At 36.4% G+C, this 15411-nt stretch overlaps 1 protein-coding gene across 3 annotated transcripts in view; it reads right to left on the bottom strand.

Moving 5' to 3' along the window:
- Positions 1-350: 350 nt before the first annotated feature.
- The window catches only part of LOC576136 (SWI/SNF complex subunit SMARCC2), a 51078-nt gene continuing 36017 nt past the window's right edge, over positions 351-15411 (bottom strand). For 2 of the 3 annotated variants that reach the window (XM_030973628.1, XM_030973626.1), the window contains exons 20-26: positions 13397-13781; positions 12881-13011; positions 9273-9407; positions 7424-7853; positions 6105-6287; positions 4458-4589; positions 351-1983 (exon numbers count right to left, since the gene is read on the bottom strand). In XM_030973628.1, coding sequence (XP_030829488.1) covers positions 1883-1983; positions 4458-4589; positions 6105-6287; positions 7424-7853; positions 9273-9407; positions 12881-13011; positions 13397-13781 — 1497 coding nt within the window. In that variant the 3' untranslated portion in view covers positions 351-1882. The remainder of the gene's footprint in view (positions 1984-4457; positions 4590-6104; positions 6288-7423; positions 7854-9272; positions 9408-12880; positions 13012-13396; positions 13782-15411) is intronic. The other variant, XM_030973627.1, reaches the window with a different exon arrangement.

The following is a 15411-nucleotide window of genomic DNA, read 5'->3' as shown; positions in this document are numbered from 1 at the left end:
TCAACTATCTACTCTCCTACATATTCATTCAACTCATCCATCCATTTCTTCATCGACACATGACTTCATCTATCCGTCTGTCCAATTCTATTCATCCATCCATCATTATCTACTTCTTAATCCATCCATTTACCCATATTTTTCTCATCAATCCATCCATCCATTTCTTCTTCATCCATCCATCCACTCACCCATTCCTTATTTATTTGTTCTTTGTTACTCTCATATCCCAGACACCCCAGACAAGTTGTACTCCTCTTCAAGGCTCCACTCATTTCACTCCGTGTATCACTCACCAACTTGTCAAAACTACGATCACCAGAACAAAAACTCAAGCAATTCTTTCAAAGTCCTTTATTACAAAATGGCTTTATTCCTTGATGCTGATAGACACAAAACGAAATATCAACAAAATCCATCTAATTACAACAACAACAAAAAAGAAATGTCCACAAAACAGATTGCAGCTCTCATTTGTAGGACATACAAGGACATAAAAACAAACTAACAAAAAAAAGAAACATTGAACATAATCATGATCTGAGGAAAAAGGGGACATAGTACCTGTGATACCTGATGACATACATCATACATGAAATGCAAAGTGATTATGATGAGCCTATACAATGAAGCAGAGTATCAGAAAGGATTTTCTCTTCTTCGTCTTCATACAATGTCCATTTAGAATTATATCTCAGTGACATACTTTATGTACACATTTACCACTGCTTCATTCAAGCACAAGGCGACTGAAAAGTCCCACATGTAAGAGTTTTTGTCATAGGAATATGGGTCACTTAAAAAAAAAACCCACAGTTGGAATCTTGCTTTTGTTATTATATCCTTTATCACATTTCAGCACTGCACTTGGGGACAGCCATCATGAATACAGTCTACTGTGCTGGCTGACGTTCAAGGCAAGACTTAGATACTTCTTAATAAAAGGAACCCACAGAAAGAGAAAATGTATTTCAATACATGGCCATTATTAAATAGGACTGTATACATACAAGCTTAATGCGCAATCGCTTAACAACTTCTTCCTCGATTTCCATCAGCAAATTCTTTTCATGCACCCATGATATGGCCTGTTCCTTTGAAGAGAAGATGGGTGGGCTAATAGGGCTTATGAATAGGACATCAATTTTATGACTAATTACAGTTAAGTGTCGTTAATGGATGTACTTCAGAATGAAAGACATTTTGTGTCTGTAATGACTTTATGATAAAATTTCTGAACAAATGCCTTGGAGGTAAAGTAATTAGGTGAAGAAAAAGAGCATTTATCCATCCCTAAATAGCTCTAATCTTCATGTGGCCCATTAACTTGAAATAGGGCATGATTCTTATCTCCTGCTTGAGATCACCAAGATTATAAAAGCACCAATGTCATTTTACAAATTCTGTTACTGTAATGATCATGCTGCATTTTCCAACTACCGGTATGTGTTCAGAGTAGAAAGAAATGTATTGTAAAGTTCATCTTTCTGGATGTCTGTTCATTTACCGCATTAGCCACTACTACCAGGCAACTAAAGTTCCAAACCCAGTTTTCTAATTACAGCTACCATACTTTCGGGTGAAATGAACAAGATGAGGCACTACAAGGATAAGCTACACATGTACAATATTTACATGAAAAGAGTCCATCAGAGATGATGATGCACCTTTACAAAGACATTTATAAATAATTGCAACTTTCTGCAAATTACACTGAACTGTAATATACAACTTCCTTCAGAACATAATCGGTATCATTTCGTGAAGCTTAAATAACCACACTTCTAATAAACAGCTAAGTTCTTGTTGGTAAGAATCTAGAGAAGCGGAGATGATTGCTTCGGCTGTAAGGGAATGGTAGGATGAGACGTGGTTGCCATGGTTACGTGGAGGGATTCTCTTCCGAGCTGGTCTCCGTTTGGTCTGGTTTCTTTTCTTCTTTCTCTCCTCCGTCACTGCTTGGTGATTTTACTTCAGCCTCGGCTGTACAAAAAGAGAGCAGAGAGGCAATAGCATGAATAATAGATGATACATGTTTGTTAAATCAAGTTAACAGCCTCATACATGTACATACATTTTTTTCCTTCTCTTTACCTCTTCAGAGGGACTTTCACTATGAACATGACCGACAAAGAAAGCGGACAAAATATACAGTTCCTCAGGTACACAAAGGAACATCCCTTCACTGCTATTATGTAAAAATGTGTAGAACAGGTGTCATGTGCATATTCACCTTTTTACATAATAGCAGTGAAGGGATGTTCCTTTGTCTACCTGAGAAACTGTATATTTTGTACGCTTTCTTTGTCGGTCATGTTCATAGTGTTTATTGTTCCATTTCAAAATACATATATATTATTTACAAAACAAGTAAAATGAAACATATGAATTATATACAAGATCAACATAATTTCTTAAAATGATAATTTTAACATTTCTAATACTTTCTTAACTTCTTCATTATCGAAGTATCTTATATTTTCTTTGTATTTCAAATAACATTTTAATGATGAAAAAAAACATACATACATTACAAGGTTAACCCCCTAAAAAACAGCTGCCATGGAAAAATAAACTCATTTTAAATGAAAATAACAGATGTTACTACATGTACATGAAAATGCGACAAAATGTACTCATTTATATATGCATTACAGGATTGAAAATGTACTATGCTGCTGTCATTTCATTATGTCATGGGAAGATTTTAGGGGTTTTGCCCAGTTAAGTTTACAGCATCATATATAGTTATTGCTTGAAAGTAGTAAATGGTTCGCTATATACTTTTTTTTATACTGCTTATTAAACATAATCTATAGCATCAGAACTTTCTTAAGATGAAAGGACGAGAAGATGTATCCCTGGTATTCTCCCTCATCCATCCACCCCTCTGTTGAATGTGAGATAGGCTCATCAATTTTTTCCATGTAAAAGAGATAATGTATTAGTCCAGGAGAAGGAAATTTTCATTCAATTAACCTTTTTAAAATGTCATTGAAGGCAGGAAGTAGACAGGCTCGGCAAATAAGTTGCCAATTTGCATCAATTAGCTCCTAACAAGCAGAGTGCACCCATATTTACCACTCCATTAGATTCAGATTAATGCTTCAAATTTATGAACTAGGGTGCTTATTTCTCGCTAGGTAAATTTGTCATCCCATTTTCTTTTACACATAAAATGTTATAAATGTACACAAAACGACATTGTACAGGAGACAGATAGTGGATTACTTCTTCATTGGACAACATGATCTGATATTGGGCAGTATATGATCACTATAATGATTAAAAGTGACACATGCAACAGGTCTCCATCATATTTTAATAAATGCACACATAGAGAGTATTATCACTGTCAGATTTTAGTATTCACTATCAATGAATACCAAGCCAAGAATTCCTGTTCTCATGTGATCTTTATTAATAGTATTCACTACATCTTTAAAACAATTTACCGCATGACGAATGACTACCAGTACGGTACTCATCGCGGGGAACAAAAACCATAATCTTTGCATGTCATGCTCAATAGTCGCAACATTAACTGATTCAATATCTTCTATGATAACATAAACATGTGACACCTTGTCACATCCTTCCTGAAGCTCCTTTCACACCCAAAATACCCAGCATAATTGGAAGACAACATTTGCTGATCATGTTAAAGCCCCTCTTAGGTGTTGGAGCCCAAAAAAATTAGATGGCAAAATTTCACTTAAATTGTATCATAATGTGAAAGAGGATGTCATTTAAGACGCATTTCTGCAATGATTTTCAAAACAGTATTTGAAGTCAAATTTTGATGTCTTCAAACACATTTTTTGGGGTGAAATTTAAAATGGCAGCCTCTTTCACATTATCAAATAAATTAAGTGAATTTTCGCCATCAATTTTTTTTGCAAATTTAGGGCTCCAAACACTTTATGAGGGGCTTTATCATCATTAATGCATGCCTCAATGCTGAACAGTTTGATCACATAATGCAGAAGCTCCCTCCACTCGAGATTGTTTTGGTGGGAGGTAGAGATTTTCTTGTGACCAAGGGCCCCAAACTGTTTTTGTTTTTTGTTACTTCACTTTACAAGAAAAAACCTTTACATCATGAAATGCACAGTTGTATATCCACATAGCATTATAGCAATATAAATCTCCATAATATCATGATTATATTCTATTTAGAATAGAGGGCATCTTGATTAGTATTATGTGACACTGAAAGAAAAAAAGACAAATTTTGGACACATGTTCACGGCATCTAAATAATAACTGTCCATGAATTTTCCATTGAGAATGAAAACTAAAATTTAAATTAGCATGACACAACAAAGATGACTAAAGAATAAGCAAAAAGAAATAACAAAAACCATGAATGGATGAACTCTCTTCAATAAGATCATAGAGATAATTCTATTTAAAAAAAAATTTAAAAAAATCAAAATCAATAAAACATTACTGACCTTTTTCCTCTGTGGTTGTGGGCGGGTCTTCCTTGCTATCCGTTTCCATGGATGAAGGCTCATCAGCTTGTGGGGTTGTCTCTTTGCTATCACTAGAGGGGGCACTTTCATCTGGTTTACTGGGTTCTTGTTCTGTGAAATAAGAATAAACATTGATATAAATGACAATTTAGTGAGGTTAATCTATTTTATAAGATGATGAAGCAGATCCTCATCAAATGATTGGTTGAGAGTGTACACGTGACCAGGCATTCATTTTATCTAACACATAATTTTACTAATGACTGGTCATTAATACAATCATGTTATAAAACGTCATTTTATAAAACAAATAAAACATAATCTTATAAAACAAATAATACACATCATTTTGTTCAGGCATTAGTTAAATTACCCACATTCAGTCCAAACACTGTTGGCTATTGCCTTGGGGGTGCTTGACTGTTCAAAAGGTACCTTGTGTGGGTAATTATTACTAATGCCCTCACTGGTGTGTATTATTTGTATACTAAAAATACTCAAATATCCAAAAAGGATGATGACTTACAATGCATAATTTCTAATCAAAATGTCAAACAGATCTCATACATAGAGGAGAAGAATACCATACAAGCGATCTTTAAAATACAGACTACCAAAGAAATCTGAGACCTTTCTCAGTAGACTTATGTAAATGTCAAACCATACAGGATATGCATGTTTAGTAAATATTGTTCTGCAATTAGAACTCTCTTTATTTTTGCCCGCAAAAGATGCAGAACAAAACACAGATATTTATCTTGTGATACAAGTGTGATGATTAATTGTCATTTGTTGGGTGGTAATTTGAAAGCATCATTTAGAACTCTTAATGAAATAGTTCCTCTAAGAGGGCTTTGGGCGTCCAGTAACCCAAGGTGCGTCGGCTGGCTGAATGAGGTGCAGGAAATAGCAAAATGAGCCCGAGTATGTTCAGTGATTACCGAGATTAAGTTGTCTACTGATTGATTCGCGTTTGAACAAATAAACAAATCAGAGAAGTATTTATCCGAGGGGAATTGAAGAAAGCCATGTATTTGTGCAGCTTGTATGAGACATGTGGGAAGGAGGGCAGGAAATCACATATTACAAATAGGCATCATGTGGTCAGGGAATGTATTTCATGAAGTGGGTTTTGAAATTAGTGATGGTTGGAAATACTCAAAACAAGATTTCAAACTGTCAACAGTACGTCAGTCATCTTAGATGTAAGGAACAACAACCTCTAGTTGGTTACATCACATGGAAGTCATTTTTAATCATTTAAAAAATATGCCTATTTCTTCATATCCTGAAGCATAGCCAGGTCCTAACTCATGCATAGGCCAGGCCTATCACGCTCTTTTAAAATAATGTCCATATTACCTACAATAGCAAGTTCATTATATAGAAATATCATGCAAAGTAACGCTCCTGCAATATGAAGGACTCTTCCAGCCTTCAAAAAAAAAAAGAGGAAAAAATGGCATCCATTGCTAGATCAGTGTAAAACATGGCACACAGGTGCAAAGAAAATTATCAACTTGGAAATGTCTGAACCTAAAAGAATCCATGATTTAGACCATTTGGAAATGCATACTACTCTATTACACTTGAATAATTAAACAAGAAAATCATCGTTCTACTTACCGCCAGTGTCCATGTCTTCTTCTTCTTCAGCATCCTTTGTCTCTTTGCCGCTGCCACTGGTGGTACTCTCCACCGGTTTGTCATCTGATCCTGTGGGTGGGGTGGCGTCTTGGGAAGGGGGCGTGCTAGGGGTCTCAGTAGCAGGTGCCGCCGGAGGTGCTGCTGCTGTCTCAATGGAAGGAGCTGGAAATATAAAGGTATATATAATTATTTATACTTTGTAAATACTCCTTGAATATAAATCTATTATAATGCTGATCAGGTTTATTTACGTTGAGCCCATAGTCAATAATAATTCTCATTGAGATTGATAAATGTTGTAGCTGCAAATCTGATTATGGTTTTGCATTATATTTGTGTAGACATCACAACAGTTTATGAACTCTGCTTTTATCCAATTGAAAGAGCTGTAATCCAGTAATATTATATTTATCATATAGCTTATATCAAAATTCTTGGGCAATAATCTTAACCCTGCCCCTGAAAGCAGCCAATATTTGGATATTATTCTTTACCCGGTACTCTTTTTTGCATTTCTTTACTTTTCATTGCATTGACCTTATACAGGGTTCATGATCCGAATGGGTTATTAAGAAAACATAGAAGTACATGTTGCCAAGCCTCTACAGACAGGGTTGTTCATAGATAACACCATTCTGGCTTCCACTCGATCCCAATTGATCTCAAACCAGGAAGTCAGCCACTCCGGATCAGCTAATCCCTTCCAATCCCTATGGGGGATAATCCACCCTATCCTTCCCCCCTTGTCTCCCCGCTGATATCAATGAGGGTAACGGGTAATCCATGACAGGGTCATTGATCCTCAATCTGGCAAAGGTTAAGAGTGAGGTCAGATCAAAATGCCAATCTCCCTACAGTCTCTTTCCTGAAGACTGGTTAGATATGTGTGAAGCATCCATTGACACATGAAGAGCATGTTTAATATCATTTTGTGAAGTGCATCGCTTCATGATGAACTCTTCCCATAAACTACACCACATGTGCTTCTGTTTCTCTTATATGAAAGGGATAGATAACGTAACCTTCATTCATTGCTTAATAATGCTCCATTTCTGAAAAGGGATGACCTCGTAAGAAAGTCAAATGTGTGGAAGAACAGTTGCTCATTTGCCAATCAATCCCGATTAGGTGAAGACTAATGTAATATTTGCATGATTTTCAGTATCAAAGTATTACACTCTCTTTTTAGGGATATTTAATGGTTTACCACATAATAGCTCACCACTACCGGTAAGTCCAATTCCAGACAAAATCTTACATAACTATTCAATTCAACTTAATAAAAAAAACAATCCTACCTAGTTGTGGAGGCTGTTCAGAGTTGTCCTTTTCCTTTTCCTGGCCACTTGGGGGCTCTGCTCCCTCTGATGCATCCTGGGTAGTTGCTGCCGGCACGTCACCAGATCCTGCTGGTTGCTGTGTCTGTGGTTGCTGTTGCGGCAACGTTGGCTGTACAGGTTGTGGACCAGTAGGTTGAGTAGGTGGTACAGCCCCCACAGATGTCACCGATGTTGCGGTTGCTGTTGCTGTGGTCACTTGTGTCACGCCACCAGGCTGGGGCGTTGCTGACGCGGCTGTTGCTGGTTGCTGAGTAAAGCCCGAGGATTGTGCTTGAGACATGGCTGCCATGGCCTGGGCATGTTGGCGTGCCCTCATCTCGGCCACTCTAAGCTGCTCCTGATGGAACTGCTGTCGGTCGGCTAGGAGCTGCTGTCTCTGGTACTCCAACTACATAACATAAAAATAAAACAAACAAACAAAGAAAGTTTACTTTCTAACTCCTTGTTACCAAAGGCTATGGTAATCAGGTTGATTTGACATTTCAATGAACTATGCTATCTTGTATCAAATTAGACAACCGTCCAAAGACCTGAAATAAATTGAAGACAAATCAACAATTGGAAAAAGTATAGGAAATCTTCAAGAAATACATCAGTGTTATGTAACATATTTCCATCTAAATTTTAATGATTTTTTTTCCCCCTCAAATATTCAAGAGACTGACATAAAATATTGAATAAAAATTAGGTAATGTAATATAAGAATAAATCTGAGAGCATGGAAAGGGACATCTTTGTTCGAGGCATATGAAGGCATTTTAAGCACAATGACATAGACAAGTATGTATATGCATGAACTCACATCGCCTCCCTCAACAGAAAATGATGAAAGAAAATTAAAAGAAATTGAATGACATAATTCAACTTGAAGGTTATGGAAGAGATCTTTGATCTGTGAACCATGAACTTGAAGACCTGCACGTTCTGCAAGCGGATCACAAGATTTATGTTTGATGTGAGTGAGAAGTTGATCAACCAAATACAGCTATTGTTCAACAAGCCAATGTTCACATCAGGTCGTTGTCATTTTCCCCAACCCCTTCCTTTATTCTATCTATATAAAGTGTGAAAAGTGTTGAACCCAATACTCCTAACAAAAGACAGGTGCTTTAAATACCACTGCTCCTTTTGATGAGGATATTAACATTAGAGAAAACCAACTACCCATGGAATGTCAAATATCACTGTGACAAAGTTCTTTCAAACACCCACACAAGTCGTAATCCAACAAACCACTTGAATTATCCTTATCTTTTCTCTAGATCTTTGCTTCATATTATCTTCCAATGAACTATTAAGCTACATGTCTTTCTTTAATATCTACAGTAGCAAAGAGATAGATCAAAGAAAAGGAAGAGAGAAAGAAAAAAAGAGATAGACATACAAACAGAAACAGAGAAAGAGAGATGTACAAAGAAGAAGAACAGAGAGAGAGAGAAAGAAAGAAAAAAAACTTGAAAAGTGAGAGACGAAAATAGGGTAAGATAGAAAACAGAGAAAAACGGAGAGAAACAGATAGAGACAAAGCAACAGACAGAGAGAGAGAGAGAAAGAGAGAGAAAGAGAGAGAGTTCAAGAAAGAAAGAGAGAGAGGAAGGATGCAGATTGAGAAAAAGATGCCAGTGATCTAAATGACAGATCTATGATTATTGGAAGAAGTGGGGACAGTTCAAACAAAAATCCTGAAAAGAGCAACAACACAAGATATTAAAAATAAATAAAAAGATAGGAAGAAGCAGAAAAAGAGAAAAGAAAAGAAAAACAACCATCACATTTTATGGTGCTATTTTTCTAATTTACTACTCACAGCTTCTCTCTCCCTGTCCATGATTGTCTCCAGCTCCTCAAAGTGGCGGAGCTTGATCTCCAGCTTCTTCATCTGTGTCTCCACCAGGAGGGCGACCAGGCTCTTGATCTTCCTCTCCTCCATGGCAGCAAGATGCTACAAGGAGATTAGAAGAAAAAAAGGAAAAATAAATTGACTTGGTGGTTGACAATTTGGCCTATTTATTTGTCTTGTGTAAACATATAGCTCTCCCTACTCCAAAAAGGTGTAGTTGGGTATGATTGAAAACAAATCCAATACTATTCTGTTAATTAGAACTGAGAAATCTGCTTGCCTTCAAATAAAAATAAATCCCAAGCTGAGACGATGCAATTATGATTATCATATTTATAACACTCTGAAAAAATAAGAATTTTTAAAAAGGTTTTATCTAACATACCATTCTTTCAATGGTAAGTTAGATATTTTCAAATAAACAATTACGTACGAGTATGAAGTAAAAGAATGTACATCTCTTATAAAGGAGTTGTCTTAATTCCAAAGATTTCATTTGTTGTGATTTTGATATGTCTATGTGATGTGGTTGTATTTTCAGCTGATTTCTATTGAGCGGGAAGGATAAGAAACTTTACACCTTGTTTTCTTTTCAAGTAAGGCAGAATTATTTATTCTGGTATACCTGTTTTATTTAATTTGACACTGATGTATTAATAAGTCACAGTGAAATGAAAGAAATATCTTCAAATCTTATGTTCCTGACATAATTTTCTTCCAAATCAGATGTGCAATAGGCATGTTCAAGAGGAAGGAATAGAATAAGTGTGTGTTATTATAGACTCATTTTTCCATCGACTTGTAGTGAATATAATCAGGTAAATTTATAGAAGTCAACATATGCAGAAAAAAGGTGAAAATAAAATATAATCCATACATCTACTGTTGATCTGACAGATAGATAAGAATTTTTTTTCTTTCTCCTTTTCTTTTTATTCAACACCTATTACAAAGGGAGTTGAAATTTACATCACCTCATAATAATATGATCTCTTGGAACATTTGAGAGAGAGAAAGAGAGAGAGAGAAAGAGAGGAGAAAGAGAGAATAAGAAATATAATTTTTATGTAACAACCCTGGTTTTTTTGTCCATGTTTGACAAATGAATCTCATCGTAGCATCTGTATCATTGTCTGCTTAAATCAATATTTGAATTGGTTCCTTTCAAAAGGTTAAAGAATGCGCACATGAGAATATGTACCATTAATATCTTTCATGACATTTCTATCGTTCGCTCGAGCATAATCTTCTTTTGGAAATGATGAACTCATCATATTTTGATAATTAGCCTTCCCCTTTTGCCTACATAAACAAAATCATATCCCTGGACATGAGCTAAATGCTATGAACGTCAATGACAACTGTCTGAATTCTATGAAATGCTGTGTAAACGTGGTCCCTTGATTTTCATTAGGTACAGGCTAAGGTTAATGATGTTGCTGGTTCTACCACCCATGTGAAAGTGTAGGTCATATTTAACATTAAATTTAATGTTACTGCTTTTGGAAGTTGGGATCTGGTTTTAACAGCCTTTTGGAACTGGGAGTAAAGTAAACAAGACAAATTTGACTGCGTCTCCTATATGCCTCCATCCTAAATTCAGCATAGGAAATGGACGGAATTATTTGTGATATATCACGATGAACAAAAAAAGCCTATCTCTTGCGGTTCGTGAGAAACTGCAAAAGCAAGGCTACAACCTGTAATTTCAGAAACTGACCTCTGTGACATTTGACTTTTGACCCCAAAATAATTGTGACAGTTTAGTTGCACGCTGCCCGGAGACCACGGACAGCGCTAGCAGTGACACTGTAAGAAATGAAAGAGCCGAAGAGATTTGACTCTGCGTGGAATCGACTCCAGCAAAGCTAGTGTAGCAGCAGAGATATACAAATTTACGTCCAGCCGCCTCACAAAACTTTGAAGTTGCTATTTTTTAAAATCATTATTGCTGCGATTTCAGTATAGTTTCGTGAATAGAGGTATGAAATCAAAGCTTAGATTGTGATTATTCTGGCCAAGTGGCCATGTATATTGAATTTTGATAATCATTCTGGAAAGTGAAGTTTTCATGAGAAAATTAGACGGTTGTTTAAAAACAGTATATCTCTCATCGAATCAATGCTTTGAAACTTATTTATTTAACTAATTTTTTTGTTGTTGAATGGGTAATTAGTTGGTAAATATGCATGAAGCCTAAAACCTTAATAATCAAAGATATATATATAAAGCCAGTAAGCCTACTAAATAAACTCAACACATTGTATCCTTTTCTGAATTAATGAAACAGTAGCCCAAAGATGGAAAAAAGTAGCCCCTTAAAAATTTCAAAGAAAAATTGGATATGGAGCCCCCTGAGATTATAAAAAAGTAAAAAATCAACAAAAATCTGCTTAGTCATTTTTTCCATAAGGGTGGGGTGGTGATGGGTGGGGTGGCGATAGGTAGGACTTACTGGTTACTTTCCATAAGTTTTCAACTCATGCAGTCAAATTCCTGCCCCAATTCTAAATCAAACAACGATGGGAAAATATGTCTGGATTACATGGTTGGAAAGTTTTATTTTTGAGTGTATAACTGTTACTTTTGTCATTTTCTTTTACTACTGATCAAGTGGAACTGAATTCACCAGACCTTGCATGCATGCACCTCAGTGAGAAGTAGCAGGTATTCTTTTATCCTAGTCAAGGTCTGTATTTGCTCAGGGATTATCTACGTGTATGAATCTTTATGTTCCACTTGGTGGTTGGCAAGCACAGGTGCATCAGGCGGGCGAGGTATGTGAAGAGGTAAGAATGGTATTCCATTGCTCAAAAGAAGAAATCATCTGACTAATTTTTGTACCCATCAACCATAATATAGAGAGACCATATTTATGTCACTTCATCTATGGGTCCTTCAACTTGCCACTTTTTTAATACACCTGTCAAAATGAAATTGATCTTTTTTTTTTTGTGGTCTCTCTCTCTACTTCACTCTCTGATTCTTATCTTAGCTTTGACTGCAAAAGCATACAGTGCTGATGGAGTCGCAGAAGCAAAGTTGCCAGAGTATATTGTCTCTTCAAATTTCTTCCCCTCTCCCTCCCCCACCCCCAGCTCTCTCTCTCAAACACTTTTGTTTTGTCTCTCCTCTCTCTTTCTCTTTCTTTCTTACTTTAGCTTTGACTATAGCAGTCTCTTCAAACTTCTTCCCTCTCCCTCCCTCCTACCCCCATTCCCCCTCTCTAAAAAACCTTTTCCTCTCTCCTTTTTCTCTTTGTCTCTTGCCTTTGTCTCTCTCTGTTTCTTACTTTGGCTTTGACTGCAGCAGCAGCCGCAGTAGCAAGGTTGCCAGAGTCTATCGTCTCCTCAAACTTCTTCCCCTCTTCCTCCCACTCCCTCCCTCCTTCCCCATCTCTCTCAAAATCTTTTTTTTGTCTCTCCTCTCTCTCTCTTTGTTTCTTACTTTAGCTTTGACTGCAGCAGTCTCTTCAAACTTCTTCAGTCTCCCTCCCCTTTTCCCTCCCCCATTCCCCCTCTCTCTCACTTTGTTGGTCTCTCCTCTCTCTCTCTCTCTTTCTCTTTGTTTCTTACTTTGGCTTTGACTGCAGCAGCAGCCAGTGCAGAAGCAGCAGCGGTAGCAAGGTTTCCACTGTCTATTGCCTCTTCAAACTTCTTAACTTTGTCTGGTTTCTCCTTAGGTTCCTCTTCCTTTGTCTCCTCTCCTGAAAACAACAGAACAAACAAACAAATTAGAGCACTCTTATAATCAAGTCCTTGAATATCAATTCACAGACCAGTCAACTGCAGTAAATGGCATGGATAATTACATTCACGACGGTAATGAAAGAACTTACATTTTACCTAGAATTAAATGAAAATAAGGAGAGATTTTACATTTTATGCACTCGATTACGTGTATGATGATCGATTTGAAATATAAAGTTACACAAAAAATAGCTGAGTTGTCATACTAATTATGACCTGTACATTATTTTTTTTTGGCTTAGTCATCAAATTATGTCTCTAAATATTGTCTCATGACAAGTCAAATCCAGAGCTACACCTCAACAATAGTTAATACCATGATTCAACATGAACACAATTTACCTTCTTTCTTTTCACTAGCATCACCGCCTGCATCCATCTTTTCTGCTGTTCCTTCTGCCGTTCCTTCAGCACTCTCTCCATCCTTCTTCTCTCTCTCCTCTCCTCCTTCTGTCGTTCCTTCGGTTGTTCCTTCTGTCTCTCCAGATTCTTTCTTGATCTCCAGGACTGGTGGTGGAGACTGATCCTTTGGTGGTTGCTCGGGTTGTTGCTCTTGTTGCTCTTGTTGCTCTGATTGTGGTGGTGGTGGCGCTGCGGAGCTATCGCTGGTGTCCATGGCTTGCGGTTGCTCCTCGCTTTCCTTTGTAGCGCCCTCTGTTGATGACGGAGCCTCATCCTGGGAGGGTGGCTTGGCTGGTGATTTGTTCTCTTCTTTCACAATGGGCACCTGTGAAAATAATACAGAAGTTGAAAGTTGATGATCATCCGAATTTAATTCAAATCCCACTTCATTTGATGTGAAGAAATTGTCCAGCTTCGTTATTACACAACCAGTACATGTTTTAGTGCTACAATAGAGAACCTCACAGCACACTACAAAAGTAGACAAGAAATTAATAAAATAACAACCATATTAAAAGCACCAATGTAATCATCGTGATATACAACTGTATACAAATGTATATCAAGAATATTCAATTAATCTAATTCAATTCAATTAATATCTAAAGAAGCATATTGTGGAAATAAATGGGAAATCTTTTATGGACGAAGGAGCAACATTTAAAATTAAGAATTCTTGTAAATCTCGAGGGGAATTTCATGCTAGGATGAAAAATTTGTGGAAGCTGATGTACCGGTATTTCAAAAAAACTATTAAGACGTGGCTTAAATGATGTGTAATACAATAACCCACTGCTCAAGAAACATGAACATGGAGTAATACAGACATCAACATTATTTCAGAGTTAAAAAAGAATGTCGGCCTAGATACATTTGTATGAACAGGATAAAGTGTTTCATATCAGCATTTTCCAAGTAATCCAGTACCTTCCCTGGAAATTCAGAAGTGATGGAAATATTTGGGGAAGGGATAAAGCTTTCGATGAGAGGAAAATGGGAAGGAAACGAGATAACACAGAATGTTGTACTTGAAACACCCTTCCTGGCTTATCCTTAAATGTGTATGCAATGGGTTGCCTGTTTCCCCTAAGGCAGACACAATGTTATGTCTAAGAAATACATCAAGCATTAGATGCCCAAGTAGACATTTATCTCTTATATGAGTTATTAATTCAGAATTTGCTAAATGTTGAAGGTATGATTGAAAGAGTTGGATCATAAACTCACAAAACATTGCACATATATTTACATCGTTAGCAAGAAACCATGAGACCGGGGGTCGAGGGAATTAATACCACAAATAAAGATTAAATTGAGATACAGTATACTACAATATACTGAAATGAATAACACACAAACCTATCCTTTATCAACAACAAAAGATGATGAAAAAGGGAAAAATATGATAGGACTCTAGGAGACTTCCTCGTACAATGAGGTTATCTGCAGAAATTTGTTCATGAAATGAAATGAAGTGCCTCAAGGTACATTTATGTAAAGGTATCCATTTCACACTGTACAAATACCTAGACTTGCTTCTAGTGAAAATGAGAAAGAGTTAAAAAGACCCAATATGACTAATCCTTTACTTTGCTCAACTCAAAGCCCTAGTAGTACAATGCACAGTATACAATACATGTAGGTATGCTTAGAATTGTGGACAAGTGTAATTGATCTACAGGGACTGAACCGTTGACATTACTTGCTGTTGACCATAAGGTGTACCAATATGGCTTCAATACACAAAGTTATAACAACAGAATCAAATTTGCTTTCATAAAGTAAGAAAATATTTAGTTTAGTCAGATCATACAAATTATTGAAGATCATTATATTAATTTCAGAACCACTAACTATTGTGTTTTAATTTCATGCATATTATTTCTTAAATTGACTTAAATGGCTTAAATTGACTTAAATGGCTCAAATGTAGGAAGTATTCAATATGAAGTTAA

Source organism: Strongylocentrotus purpuratus, unplaced genomic scaffold, assembly GCF_000002235.5.
Source record: "Strongylocentrotus purpuratus isolate Spur 01 unplaced genomic scaffold, Spur_5.0 spur5_scaffold_6, whole genome shotgun sequence".
In the NCBI taxonomy this organism is placed as follows: domain Eukaryota; kingdom Metazoa; phylum Echinodermata; class Echinoidea; order Camarodonta; family Strongylocentrotidae; genus Strongylocentrotus; species Strongylocentrotus purpuratus.
The sequence above is the reverse complement of the archived record's forward strand: the minus strand, read 5'-3'. Positions and strand labels throughout refer to the sequence as shown.